Here is a 14600-nt window from a genome sequence, read left to right as displayed (position 1 = left end):
GCTAAATATTTTCATCTTTTAAATTTTTTACTACGATTGCGTTGCGCAAGTCCTCTTTGGATCTACCAGTTGAAACATTAACTCAATTTAATAATGAAGCATGAGGGTTGAGTTCAAGTTGGTGTATAAAAGCTTTGATAAATTGATTAAAATGGAGTTGATATTTGTAGTTCAATTATTTGGACAGAATTTTGAACGCAATCATGCCAGTATTAATACATTGAATCTTATCAAACGTCCCAACTTGCATGTTATGATTTATATAAGTTAAAAACTTATATGTTCGCATCTTTTGTTATTTTTGGACTTAAATTATGTAATGATTGATATTGGTACAACCATCAAGAACAAAAACTTGCATATTGTAAATCTTTAAGAACATAAATACATGCCTTAAAAATATTTTTTTTAAAACACGAAACTTTACATGAAATAAATGTTGTAGCACGTGAAAATCACATTGTAAAACTTTTGAGCACTTTAAACTCCTTTTAGATTTATGAGGCTTTTGACTTTACCCAATTTGTATCATTTTTCCTTTTTATTAATTTCCCTAGAATTGACGATGATGTATTCTTTCTTTCTTCTATTTAGATCGTGTTTGGGTGGAGGAATAGTTTGAGAGTAACTCCTACACAGTTAAACGTCATCAACAATGTGAATAAATGAGGGTGCAAATGTTGATCAAAAGTCTTGCAAGAGTTTCTAAAGAAGCCATCTGAATTATGTGGCGGCACGATTTATTCCTTCAATATTGAGCTACCTAAACGGAATTAACATTGATCTTTTTGAGGAACTTAAATTTTTTCCTTTCATATTTATTATATAACTCAAATATATTATTTAAAAATATTTACGTTATTTTTTGAAGTTTTGTACTTAATTGTATGAGGTACGCACTACAATTTATTTTTTATATACATTCATTATTAATTGCCCCGATACCCACATGCAAAGTATATACACTCGAGGCAAATAATGTGCCTCTATTTAATTGGCAAATACACTCAGAGTAATTATGATAATTATTTTGGTATTAATTATGACAAGTTTGATGTTTTCTAGATCAATTAATCAAGGCAAATTCTCTTGAATCCTCATCAAACCATCAAGGTATGTGACTTCAACTTACCTCCAAAATTTATTTTCTATTTTCATAGTTTAATCTTTCTGGAAAGAATTATATTTGTCCAGTTTTATGCATCAAAGTTTATCTGATAATTCAATATTATTTAAACAAATAAATGATTTAAACTTTTATTATTAGAGACTATAAGTAATTTTTTTAAAGAATTTGCATCATCAAAAATTGTTGATTGATTGAATCAGGATTGCTAACCAAAATTCCATTACTAAAACTAAAGTATTATATTAGTTTTACTTAATATTTTTGGAAAGTATCAATTTGTGTTGATCAATATATTTGAAAATTGATTTCAGTATTTAGTAAGCATGTTTATTATGTTCGGCCAATTTTTTTTCAACAAGTGCTTTTGAAAATAAAATTACAACTAAAACATGCATCAAAGCTTATTTTATACTTTAGTATTATTTAAACAAATGAATAATGAATTGTTAATTTTAAAGACTATAAGTAAATTGTTTTAGTTTAAATTAATATACAAAACATAACACTTCTTAAAATACTAGATTCATTAATCAATATTAATAATGTTAAACCAAGGCAGATATTCAAAATTTGGTTTAATCAATTATATATTTTATGCAAGATGATTTTACGATCTATACTACTGTACTATAGAAGTGAGAATTACGCCCCATATCAAAATATTGAAATAGTTCTTTAATGTTGATGAACCAATAAACCGCTTTAAAAAAATTATTTCATAAATACTAATGTGTGTAGTAGACATAGGAGTCCTTTCATTTTGCATGTATTATACAAAAAATTTCAGCCACTTTCTATTTCTTTTAGATGGAAAAGTCGTTCTATTCTTGTGATATTTTATAAATTTCACTCCTGCTTACATATTTATTTATATTTCATGTCGAAAATACTGAGTTATCCAAACCCAAAATCTACATTCGCTTCTATCTATATGTTACTTGATGTCTGCTTCCAACACCAAATACTTGTCATTTACAAGGTCATGAAAGTCTTATGGTGGATGAATAAATTAAAGATTGTGAAACATTTGAAGATTTAGCGAGCCAAGAAAAGGTAGAGCGCAAGAGCTAAGAATTTATGATTTACGAGAGTAATTTTCAGTACCGCAAAGCTACAAGGAATCTTGGCAAGTATTTTGAGTTTGGGTTTAAGATTTGTTGTATTTTGTTATTACTATTTTTCAAAATAAGTAAAAGTCATTGCTAAATTTATTTAACGACGGATCAGTAACGATTGTTTTTTAAACAAATATTTAGCGATGGATTAACGACGAAATTCGTAACTATGTCCAATTTTTCAATTGGTCACGTACAAAGCCATTATTGATTTTGGTTCAGTCACATAATGATCTTTGTATTAAAAGAATATTTATTTATCTTAATAATCTCTCCAAAATCCAATAGCACATTAAATTTGCTTGTGATCCACAACTCACAAGTTAAAATTTTGAATTGACCTTTGATCCTAAATTCGAGCAGGAGTGGTTTGCGGGTTATACAATTTTCAGTTTGAAAAAATGCATTACGATCACGAAGGCCCTTAGCGAAATGTCATTCGTCTTTGTTGCCCTTTAATAAAATCACACTAGACAAAACTGTAAATAATAATTTTAATTATTTTTCAAATATTTAGGACTTCAAAACCAACTAAACTTAATAATTCTAATATTTAGCCTTTCTTTTAGGCGTACGACTCCTGAGTTTTATACAAAATCTAACCGCCGTGTTTCTTTCCTAAAAAACCGATTAATTTACCTTCCTATTGACAATTTTGTGGTCAATTCCTTTTGGCAAAGCAACAATCTTCATAAATCATAGAAAATTAATAACATTAAGAAATTCAAAATTGAAACTAAACAACATATTCAAGAAAGACAAATAGTTGCCATAAAATTATTCATATAATGAGGTACACGCGTTGTTCACGCGCAAAGCGCGTACATTAAAACTAGTATTACAAAAATCTTTACACCGTTAATATACTTCTCCGTCTCAAAATAAGTGTCACCTTGCAAAAAAATAAGTGTCATCCTAGAAATCTAAGACAAAAATTGACAGGTGTTTCCAACTATGCTCTTAGCATTAAAAAACTAATCCTCTTTAATTAATTCTTAAAGGAACATCTAATAAATAGGAATAGTTTAGTAAACTTCACATACTACATACTGATATTTTAATGAACGTAATTTTCGCTAAAGTGACACTTATTTTGGGACGAATGGAGTACTGACGTAAATTCATTTTGACCTTTTTTATAACTTTCACATTTTAAATTAGAAATTCATTTAATTATTTTACACTTTGGGAAATTTTTTTCTTATGTCCAACTAGATTTTCAGTCATTTTTACCTATTCTCTCTATCATCCACTCACTTGCTTACACCAAAAAGCTAAACAAAAAAAAAATAAAAAATAAATCAAAGAAACTTTTCTTTTTCATTTTCTCAATCAAAGAGGTCAATTGAGCTGATTTTCGAGCTAAAATCAGTTGACCGGACATCATAGTAGCGCCGAAATAAACGGTTACAGATCCCACCTTGATCTCTGCAAAAGATCCAATTTTTCCAATTCGAATTATCCCCAATTTCTGTATTCGAAAACCCTAGAAAGGAAGATCAAAAAAGATAATCATTTTTACCTCAACAAATCCAAATTGTCTTCAAAATCACCATCTTCTGTTCATAATTTACTGCAATTGAGAAATGGAAAATTCTTGTAAATTTATGAACCCTAGATCTTAGAGATGAGAGGTTATTTCCTCATTATATTCTTTATAGTAATCGTGTTCATAGCTGTTGTATATGGAGCTCCATCAAGTTCTCAAGGACCCGACCCGGATGCTGACGTCATACCTACCCCCAATTCTCTGTTGCCTCTCAAACCGTAAGTAATTAGAAAAAAAAGATTCATTTTTTACATTTTTAAGCTGTAGTCGTTTTCGTATTGATTGAGGCGTAGTTGATTGATTTATATACTGATAAGAGTGCTTATGAGTGTTTTTTATTTTTTTTTTATTTTTTATGGATTAGCTTGCTTAAGTATGCTTTTAGTCATTGGTTTTCATGTTGTAGTATCTAAGCTATGGTGTTTAGGAAAAAAGATGCATTTTTTCCAATTAAGCTGTGGACGTTTTCATTTTTGATTGAGGCGTAATTGATTGATTTATATACTGATATTTAGGATGATAAGAGTGCTTATGAGTGTGTTTTTATGGATTAGCTTGCTTAAGTATGCTGTTAGTGATTGGTTTTCAAGTTGTAGTATCTAACTCACTGTGTTTTGACATTGTTTTTAGTTTATGGAGATATTTGTCCCTCATAATGACCTTGTTATACTCTGTTTAACTGAAAGCAAAGAATTAGGCCTTTTAGAGTCGCAATATTGAGCCCCAATTTGTATAGATGAAGGATTGGATCTCTTTTGTTGAGAACCATATTTTGGTGTAGGTTCTTTTCTTTTGGCATAAGGTTTAGATACGGGTTTTCCCCCAAATTGGGAATAAATTATTTACCTTATAAAAAAGAATCGCAAATTCAGCATGAAAGGGAGAGGCCAAAGAATTTGGAAGATTTACGACAAATGCATTTCCCAATACATTGTTACAAGTTAGGAGATCGTGCACGTGTGTGTCTGCATAACTTAAATTTGTCTAAAGCTATCTGATTTTATATAGCGATAGTTCTTTTTTGAGAAAGGTAACATTGTTATATAAATAATCAGTACAAAGGCTGTAATGAGATCTATCTTTACAGCTTACATAAAATTAAAAAAAAAAAAAAATTAAAAAAACAAGATTAAATGTTTGTTCTTACAAAGATTCTATAATGCCTAACAGAGATTCTCTGCCATTTACAAAATCATCTTGAGTCTCCGAATGGGGGTGTTCATTTCTTCAAAGCATCTTGAGGTCTTTTCCTTCCAAATAGTCCACCAAAGACACATGGTTTTCCACCATCTATCCTGATTAACAACTCCTCCATTGAAGTTCCAGCTTGCTAGAAGATCTCTCGATGTCTTAGGCATGACATATTTTAGACCTTCGATATCAATTAACAGTTGCCACAGCATCTCAGTGACGTTACAATGCATAAAAAGGTGGTTGTTGTTTTATGATTCCGTTCACATAAATAGCATAAATATATATAGAGGGATATTGAGATAGAAGTGTCAAATTGGCTCGTTTGTTGTAGATTATCCGGGTCCAAATTGGTTGAGTAAAAGCATGAGTCATGGACCCACCCACCATATTGCATTCCTGTCAGTATGGGTTGGGTGGTAAATGTTTTGAGCGGTGGTCATAGCCTAACCCATCAAATTCAAGATCAAATTGGAAAATTCAATTTCAGTGACTGACCGTCCATGCATCTTGACTGAACGTTTTCTACAAATAGCCGTATAACATTAACACTTAACAGTAACTTGGATTTGAAAGGAAGTTCTTGGATTGTTTCCATTTGGAAAAGTTCTGATCAGGTATGACACCAAATTTTTAGCTAGTTATTTTTCTTACTGAAGTCTATGAAGACAAGCACACATTAGCATGGCAATAATAGTTTTGTGACTTCACTGCTGCATCAGGATCAGTGGCTATTTGTTCAATAAATAGATCTACCTATTTTCAGCTTTTAGATTTTTTCTGAGAAATTAACTTAAAAAAGTCAACCAACCTCTGCATTATCTCGTTAAAGGTGTAGATCTGTCTGTATAAAGTAATTTGATTTGCTAACATGAAAAGTTGCAAGGAAAGCTGAAGACAATAAATGGGAACAAAGCATACAAGTCTGAAACTTAAAGTCAGCACCAATAGAAACCTCAAGTTGGCAAAACTGACGGGTAAATTTGGGATACTGCACTTAACCCATGTTGACCCAATCTTCGGGCTGGTTGGTTTCGCTTAACCACATGTTGACACTTCACTTGACATATTAAGCACCCGACTTATTAAGTTTGTGGGTTGGACAGCTATGGAGTTAATGGTTCAAAATTGGAATCCTTAAATTGGATATAATAGTAGGATAGAGGACTAAAAGCTAATGAAAACTATAAGCCAGTGGGATAGAAAGTTGGGAGTGGGATAGGGAAATAACCGTGCACTCAATACTGTGACCTTTTTAACCGTTGCTCTTTTCTTGGTAGATTGGTGGTTACAAGTATGGGGAAAATAAATTGGGACAGGCTTCACAATTGATTTACGCCAAAGATGCTTTGTGTTTTCTACTTCTTATTAAAATAGATGTCATCGATGATGAAGACATATAAAATGACACAAAATAATTGTGGAATGCTGGCATGGTAGAGAAGTTCTTATTTTTCAAGGTTAGAAAATAAAGGGAGGTGGTTTCTGCTTTTCAGTTTTTGAAGGGTCTTCTTCGGCTAATGAGACCTCGATCCCAAAGCCTTCGAAGTATCTTTTTGATAGGTGCTGCTATTAGTATGGGGAATTCGCTGCTGATAGATCTCGCCCAGTGTCCCCCTCTTTCCCCCTCCTCTTTGATAAGACTAATATGCCTATGTTCAGTACATTTTCACCTCTATTTTCATGTGCTTAGTTTTACATATTATCTTTAATTTGCTTTCCTCTTAGTATAGATTTTTGGTGGAGTGCCCTTAAGCTAATTCAAGTGCAATCTGTTGTCTTCTTGTTTTGAAACTCAGTAAACGTGATACAGCAATTGTAGCTGCTCCAGATGGCATGGTACACCTAGTGGAGCTAAATTCAGGAGATATAATCTGGTCATTTATGTCAGGCACATCCATTTATTCTTCATATCAGGCTCTCTCTGAATATCAAGGTAATAGTGACAACGTTACCATTGAGGATGACAACTTCTATATAGATTGTGGTGAAGATTGGAAACTATACATGCATGGCAATGGCTTCGAAAAAGTGGTACGCTTACCGAACTTGTCCTATATAATACACTATATATAATATAATAGTTATAATTATAATAATAATAATCGCCTATCTTTATCTGCTATATTTTTTTTTTGATTATTTCAGGAGCTGCCATTCAATGCTGAGGAATTTCTAAAGCGCACTCCATATGTCTCAGCCAGTGGAATCATGTTGGGGTCAAAGAAGACCTCAGTATTTGTTGTTGATGCTAAAACCGGGAAACGTATCCGCACATTTATGTCGGATGTGTTTCCTTTAGATGGTGCTGCAGACGTTGGACAAAATCCAATTGTACCAAGGAAGGATGTTGAAGAATGGACAGCACCACAAGACACAGACTCACAAGCTGTAAATCCACTCTACATTATGAGAACAGATTATGCCCTGAAATATACTTCTTCGAAGACCGGAAAGGTTTTATGGTACTTAATGTTTGCTGATTTTGAGGCTTCACAGCAATGTTTGAATATTGAAAGTTTTGTTGGTGGCCTGTCTGGCCATGAGGATCAATTGAACTCCGTATCTGGAGTTTGTTCTGCAAAGCCAACTGTCCACCGAGTCAGGGATCGTAAATCATTAGAATTACTTTTTGCATCTGATACTCCACAGAAGGCTCTTTCTGGAGATGGGGCACTTTATAGTGCCATTGTTCCTTATATAAAGCCTACATTAAAACCTGTTGCTGATTTATCGAGAGTACCTCAAAACAAGGGAGCTGATGTAATCCCTCCTTTAGATCCAGCTATGGCTGATAAATCTGGGATCATAGTTCTGGCTGGAGATAATGGTCAAATAAATCTAGTCACGAAATCTGATGCTTTAGTACATTCATATAACTGGAATTCTGTTGTACTAAATGCATTCATGCTGCTCATTACAGCTTTCTCTTTTAGTTATACTGTGCTGTGGAAAAGGTGGAAGTCGCACAAGCAGGCTACAGATCCCAAATTGCAAGCTGTAACCTCAAAAAAGAAGAAATCTCGAAAGTCAGGTTTGAGTAAGAGCAGTACCCGTAATGAGAAGAATAAGAAAAATAGTCATAACGATGACACTGAAGTAGTCGCTGACATTGGAAAGAGTGAGAAAGTTTTGGAGCTGAATTTATGCAAGTATGATAGTCTTGTATATCATCGCAAGATAGGTAAGTTGCTGGTTTCTAACACTGAAATAGCTAAGGGGAGCAATGGCACTATCGTACTCGAGGGAATTTATGATGGTCGTCCTGTAGCTGTTAAACGCCTTGTCCAGACCCATCACGAAGTGGCTTTGAAAGAAATTCAAAATCTTATTGCCTCTGATCAACACCCAAATATTGTTCGTTGGTATGGGGTGGAGTACGATCAAGATTTTGTTTACCTGGCTCTTGAGCGTTGCAGTTCTAGCTTATATGAGTTTATATCATCAGTCTCCAGCTCCTACCAAAAGCAATTTTCTGTTAATGGCCAGGATGCCGGTTATTTAAGTGATTGCACTGTAAAATTTCAGTGGAAATCTGGAGACAAGAAGGACTTTCCGTTATGGAAGCCCAGTGGATATCCTTCAGCTCACTTGTTAAAATTGATGAGGTTGGTTTATTGTTATGAGTGGTTTCTCATTTACTTTCATTGGTCTGAATTCTTTCATATGGATACTCAATTCAATATCAAGTGTTTTTTCCATGGATCAGTCAATAGCAAGTGCATGATCTATAGCTTTCTCAGCAATATGACTGGAAGTCACTCTCGTTAAACTTGGTAATCTGTATAATTTTCATTTGAATTAAACCATGCTTAAGAAACTGCTTCTCTTGGATTGTCTGATTCTGGGGCATGTCTAACTGGACTTCTTGAATGTTTATCCAACTCTTATTCATATTTAACAGACTGTTCACGTCAAGTTTTTCTTGAAGAAATTGATCGAACAGTGTGACATAGGAAATGTTCATGGTAGTTTGAATTTTTTTTATATGAACGGAGTGGATACAGAAATAGGTAGCATACATGATAGCTGGTTATTCTGTAGCTTTTACTTGAGAAATAAAAAAATTCTGTAAGGGTCCACATTTGAATCTGGAATAGACCAAAGACCACTAAGATTTACATTGAAATAGCTCTTGTGTATATGTGCAGAATTATTTCAAGAATTATTATGGTGATAAATGTTTAAAAAAAAAAAAAAAAAAGGATTATGCTGACAATTGTTCAATCAAAACCTTTTTGCTTAGCGGACTCCTAGTAGTAACTCATTGTTTAATTAATCGAATTACACTAGAAATGGGTTCTAAAAAAGTAATTATTTATAATTGATGATGTCAGAGGAGTTGTATCATAATGGTCGTTGTCACAAATTGAGAATTGAAGATGGAAGATTTGTTACTACATGTGTAAACTTGCAGAGAAATGACTCTCAGGCAAATGAATCACAGCCTTTGGAACATATAAGCTGAGAATTCTCACATCTATAATGCTAAAGCATCTAATAGGCTGTTATGGGAATTTCTGCAGTAATCAGTTTCAGTTCTGTTTTAGATTGTGATTCCCATAAAGCCTCTGAAGCATTTCTCTCATCTTTGTCCGAGAGTTGCTATATTAATTTGATCTAACTAAAGGAAAATAAAGGCAATAAGCCTCTGAATCATTTATGAGTCACATCTTATTAATTTGTTTACCCTTTTGAACATACTGATTTTTCCTTCACATTTCAGGATGTGGTCCTCTCCGTGCTTGCATATTAGATGTTTCATGTCTTTTACCTGCTTTTTCCTTGCACCATTATTTAGTTACAGCTCTATCAGAAGTATTTGAGAGACATTCAAAATTAACAATTAAGCCCTTTCATGATTGCTAATGGCAGAGATATGGTTCATGGTCTTGCTCATTTGCATGAACTGGGAATTGTACACCGGGACTTGAAGCCTCAGAATGTTCTTATAGTAAAAGAGAGATCGATAAGTGCAAAGATTTCAGATATGGGTATCAGCAAGCACCTTGTAGGGGACATGTCTTCTTTAACCAAAAATTCCACTGGTAAGCCTTAGTTTCAGAACTTGCATTTTTCTTTTGCAACAATTGACATTTCCTAGTGCATTCCCCAGCCCCAATGCTGCCGTATTTTCCCTGAGTGAAGGGTGAGAAGGGTCTGTTTTTTGTTGCTTTTTTTAATTTTTCAATTTATTTAGTACGTATAAGCTCCATTCAATTTCTTTTTGTCCCAAAATTTTTTAAAAGCTTCTAATCCCTTTCTATTTGGAGTTGATAATTCGTATATTTCTATAGTGGAGCCATGCAGTACCTTTGCAAATAGGGATTTCTTGAACTTTCTTCTGCATATCCATTTGCATCTATCATACATGCATGAACGTTACTCAGCCCGTGTTATTCTTCCTACAATATCTCTAGGCTCTGGGAGTTCAGGTTGGCAAGCACCTGAGCAACTTCGTCATGAACGGCAGACACGTGCTGTGGATTTATTCAGTTTAGGTTGTGTACTTTTTTTCTGCATAACCGGGGGAAAACACCCATACGGGGATAGTCTTGAACGTGATGTAAATATAGTTAACAATCAAAAAGATTTATTCCTTATAGAGAATATTCCAGAGGCAGCAGATCTCATCAGTGCACTCCTACATCCAGAGCCAGAGCTAAGGTAATAACATCATGGTTTATAAATTTCTGGTACACTATGATTGATTCCCTGTTACTATAAATTTGAAAGTAACGCGTCATTGATGTTCTGGTCTTCATTTTTGCACTTCCATTGACGGTGGCATTTGCCTTTTTGCTATCCCATAGGCCGAAGGCAGTGGAGATATTGCATCATCCTTTCTTTTGGAATTCCGAGATGCGGCTCTCATTCCTCCGGGATGCCAGTGATAGAGTAGAATTAGAGGATAGAGAGAACGGATCTGAACTTCTGGAAGCACTGGAAAGTGTCAAGACCGTGGCATTGGGTGGTATGTGGAATGAAAAAATGGACACTGCCTTTATCAGTGATATCGGTCGCTACAGGCGTTACAAATACGATAGTGTCCGCGATTTGTTGCGCGTTATCAGAAATAAGCTAAACCATTACAGAGAACTTTCAAAGGAAATACAGGGAATTCTTGGACAGGTTCCTGAAGGATTTGAGAGCTATTTCTCCACCAGGTTTCCTAGACTTGTAATTCAGGTCTACAAAGTATTTCATACATATTGTTTAGAAGAAGATATCTTTAAGAAATATTTCAGAGGCAATCAACTAAGCCAATACTAGCGACGTTTTAAACCTTTGTACATATTGTAATTTGTAATCTATAATCATGAATGATTGACAAAACAGATGTTGTAAATGCTGACCTCTTCAACTACAGCAGATCATGTTCTTTCTATTTCCACTTTATCTATAGCTCATTGCTACTATTTGGAGAGCGCGTTTTACTAGTGGAGACCTTATGCAGTGTGATGCTTGTAGTTGAATGCACCAGGTAAATACCTTTTTTAAAATCGTCTACATAGTCAATCAGTTGGAAATTCACATGCTACAACATTTTGCTGTGACTTAATGTTGTACAAAGTAGCAAAAAGCAGCAAGGCACTTTAGGGTTCTGTTCGCAGTCCCCAGAGTTAAAATTTCCCAACAATATCAAAGTGACCAACCCAAATTATTATTTACCTATCCTATAACATCCCTACTAAACCAAATTAAAATGGAGGTGTCCCTGAAAATGCACTAAGATAATCACATTTATTATGATTTATGGTAATGCCACCCTTTTGTGTAACACCTAAATCTCTATCACAAAATGTCGCAAGAATAAGTTCATAAGGGTTTGTAAAGTCTATTCCAGATTGAAATCTGGACCCTATATTTTCTTTTGTTTCTCAAGTAAAAGGTTAAAATAACTAGCTACAATGTATGCTACCTATTTCTGTATCCAACTCCGTTCATATGAAAAATTTCAAGCTACCATGAACATTTCCTATGTCACACTGTTCAATCAATTTCTTCTAGAAAAACTTGACTCGAAGCATGCATGTGAAATATGAATAAGAGTAGGATAAACATTCAAGAAGCCCAGTTAGACATGCCCCAGAGTCAGACAATTCAAGAGAAGCAGTTTCTCAGGCATAGTTTAGTTCAAATGAAAATTATACATATCGCCCAGTTTAACGAGAGTGACTTTCATTTTGAAGTCATATTGCTGAGAAAGCTATAGATCATGCACTTGGTATTGACTGATCCATGAAAAAAAGGACTTGATATTGGAGTGAGTCTCCACACACATGAAATACTTCAGACCAATAAAAGTAAATCAGAAACCGATCATTACAATACCAACCTAGAAACACCTTACTAGTCCACAGAAAGAGAGACTAATACCATCAATACAAAAAGGATCTTGCAACAAAATAAAACCACCGTAAGGAAAAGCAACATCATGTGATCATTTGCCACAGGAAAGAGCTTTGCATCAAAAAACCAACTAAGGAGAACTACAACTTGATCAACATCCGTTGTCACGATCAGTGGCGTACGCAGAATTTTTTGCAAGCAGTGTCGACATTTAAAGAATTTTAATTTTTAAAAAAAGGTACTTTTAATAAGAGGCCTATACGTTTTTTCATACTTTTGTTTATAGTGTATATCCTTAACAACATGAAGTCTTTAATTTCACTTAATAATATTATTGCTATCATTTATGTGAGTAAGTATTAATTCAAGTTAATAAGATGTTAACCATGCGTTAGCAATACAATCTGTAGGATATTGTTGTATAAAATTTATTTACTAATATGAAGATATGAGTAGGCTAATGCAAAATTCTAAAATATTTTTACAATAAAAGTAAACAGTTTTTCTTTTTATTGTTTACTTTTTTTTTTTTTTTTTTTATATTTCTACAAACTACAATATTGTTTAAGCAAAGCCCAAATCATGAAATTGACACTTAATTAAAAAAAATTGGAGCCTCAATTTTTTAAAGGTCTAAAGCGAAGACTTCACTAGTCTCCCCCCTTGAGCCACATCTGAAGTGAACAAATGAATAAGTCACTATAACGATAACGTAATTTAGAAAAATACAATTAAGGTGTTAAACTACAACTCTCCTCGATGAGCTTCTATTTTTTGAAATGTAGCCGTAATAAACTCCTTACAAGTATTACTAAATATTTTTTTTTACAAGTCACAAAATAACTACTCAGAAGCTCAGCAAAGACAATAACTTATAAATCACCATAATGAAATCATAGTTTAGAAAAACACAATTCAAGTATAAAATTACAACTCTCCTCGATGAGCTTCTATTTTTGAAACGTATCTATAATACACTCATTGAAAATATTATTAAATAATTTTTTTATACAAGTCATAAAACAACCACTCATAAGCTCATCAAAGACAATAACTTATTTTTTGCACTAATATGAATTTGATGGATGTTGGTTTACTTGGTTTAGAAACTTTATTTTTGGGTAGGCGTCAATTGATCAAGACCTAACTTCAGTAAATTTTCTAAACAATGCTAATTTTTTGTTTTTAAAAGTCATTAAGTCTGACCAGATTTGAACACTCGACCTCGATAGTAAAACTAAAGGCCTAAACCAGCGCGCGGACGGAAGTACTTTTATCGACCAGTGTCATTTTTTTTTATAAATAACCAGTATATCTTTTGGTTCGCCAGATTATTTATGTATATATAAATAAAAAATATTTCCGGCCAAGCGGTGTCACCTGACACCGCTTGGCGTCATGTGCCTCTGCCCCTGCTCACGATCTGCACACAAAAAGGAAAAATCAATTAGCAATTGAAATTTAAAGACAACTAAATTTATCAAAGTTGAACATGTAATACTTACGGGGTGAATGATAAGCGATGTAAGTTACCATACATATTGTGGTAAGGATAAGCAGAAGACTGTAGTTCCCCTTAATTTTTAATCCATTTCAGGATTTCAAAATTTCTTAGGATCTCTCTATCACAGATTCAGCAGACTCATTATAGTGTAAAACATCATTACTTGACAACTCCCCCCGTAGCATGTGGATCTTGACCTGCAGCTTGATGATCATTCTTCTGTCACGACCCAAATCATGGATCATGCGGGCACCCACACTAACCCTCCCTGGTGGGCGAACCCTTCAGATAACTACCTTAATTTGATACAACGTGCGGAATAAATACTTTTATTATAAGAAATTCCCAAAATGCAGTCTAGACTCATACAAGAGCTTCTAAGAAGTTTACAATTTGAATAGATAACAGACTCAAATTGGATACGACTTGTTTAAGGATAGAAACACAGAAATCTAAGGAGAGACTGCGGGTTGCAATAGCTCCCAAACGTCTTTGACGAATGCCTCGAAACGGTCGTGAGACTCGAACATCACCGAAATAACTCTACACTCCGGAAGGAGTGTGGCAAGAATATGAGCACAACACTAGGCTCGTAGGTATCATAGGCCGACTAAGACTAGATAACGTATATAAAGGCAACAAGCAAGAAAAACATATAAACCAACAAGTACAAGTCAATATGAATCCATATCCACGAACAAGTCATCTTTTATGTTATAGCATCTAAACCCAATTGTGCCAAGTCTTAGTATAATCAAT

General features: G+C 33.8%; 1 protein-coding gene across 3 annotated transcripts; it reads left to right on the top strand.

The window, feature by feature from the left end:
- The first annotated feature begins 3509 nt into the window (after positions 1-3509).
- Positions 3510-11403, top strand: LOC132033020 (serine/threonine-protein kinase/endoribonuclease IRE1b-like). Of its 3 annotated transcripts, XM_059422865.1 has the most exons (7): positions 3510-4011; positions 6481-6559; positions 6784-7018; positions 7133-8592; positions 9860-10032; positions 10405-10651; positions 10798-11403. In XM_059422865.1, exons 1-7 carry the CDS (start codon positions 3930-3932, stop codon positions 11255-11257), a joined length of 2736 nt encoding a protein of 911 aa, XP_059278848.1. In that variant the 5' UTR covers positions 3510-3929; the 3' UTR covers positions 11258-11403. The 3 variants fall into 3 exon arrangements, with proteins under 3 accessions (XP_059278848.1, XP_059278849.1, XP_059278850.1); XM_059422866.1 differs by lacking the exon at positions 6481-6559 and having other exon boundaries at positions 3511-4011; XM_059422867.1 differs by lacking the exons at positions 3510-4011; positions 6481-6559 and adding an exon at positions 5858-5961.
- Positions 11404-14600: the final 3197 nt, after the last annotated feature.

The sequence above is a fragment of the Lycium ferocissimum genome, chromosome 10, assembly GCF_029784015.1.
Source record: "Lycium ferocissimum isolate CSIRO_LF1 chromosome 10, AGI_CSIRO_Lferr_CH_V1, whole genome shotgun sequence".
Classification (NCBI taxonomy): domain Eukaryota; kingdom Viridiplantae; phylum Streptophyta; class Magnoliopsida; order Solanales; family Solanaceae; genus Lycium; species Lycium ferocissimum.
This window is presented reverse-complemented; position numbering and strand designations above follow the sequence as displayed.

Bases quoted from the DNA above. Each gene is read 5' to 3' on its own strand.
- LOC132033020 (XM_059422865.1), top strand. From the start codon at position 3,930: ATGGAGCTCCATCAAGTTCTCAAGGACCCGACCCGGATGCTGACGTCA. The intron at 7,019-7,132 runs GTACGCTTACCG...TGATTATTTCAG, and splicing joins GCAATGGCTTCGAAAAAGTG to GAGCTGCCATTCAATGCTGA. The intron at 10,033-10,404 runs GTAAGCCTTAGT...CAATATCTCTAG, and splicing joins TTTAACCAAAAATTCCACTG to GCTCTGGGAGTTCAGGTTGG.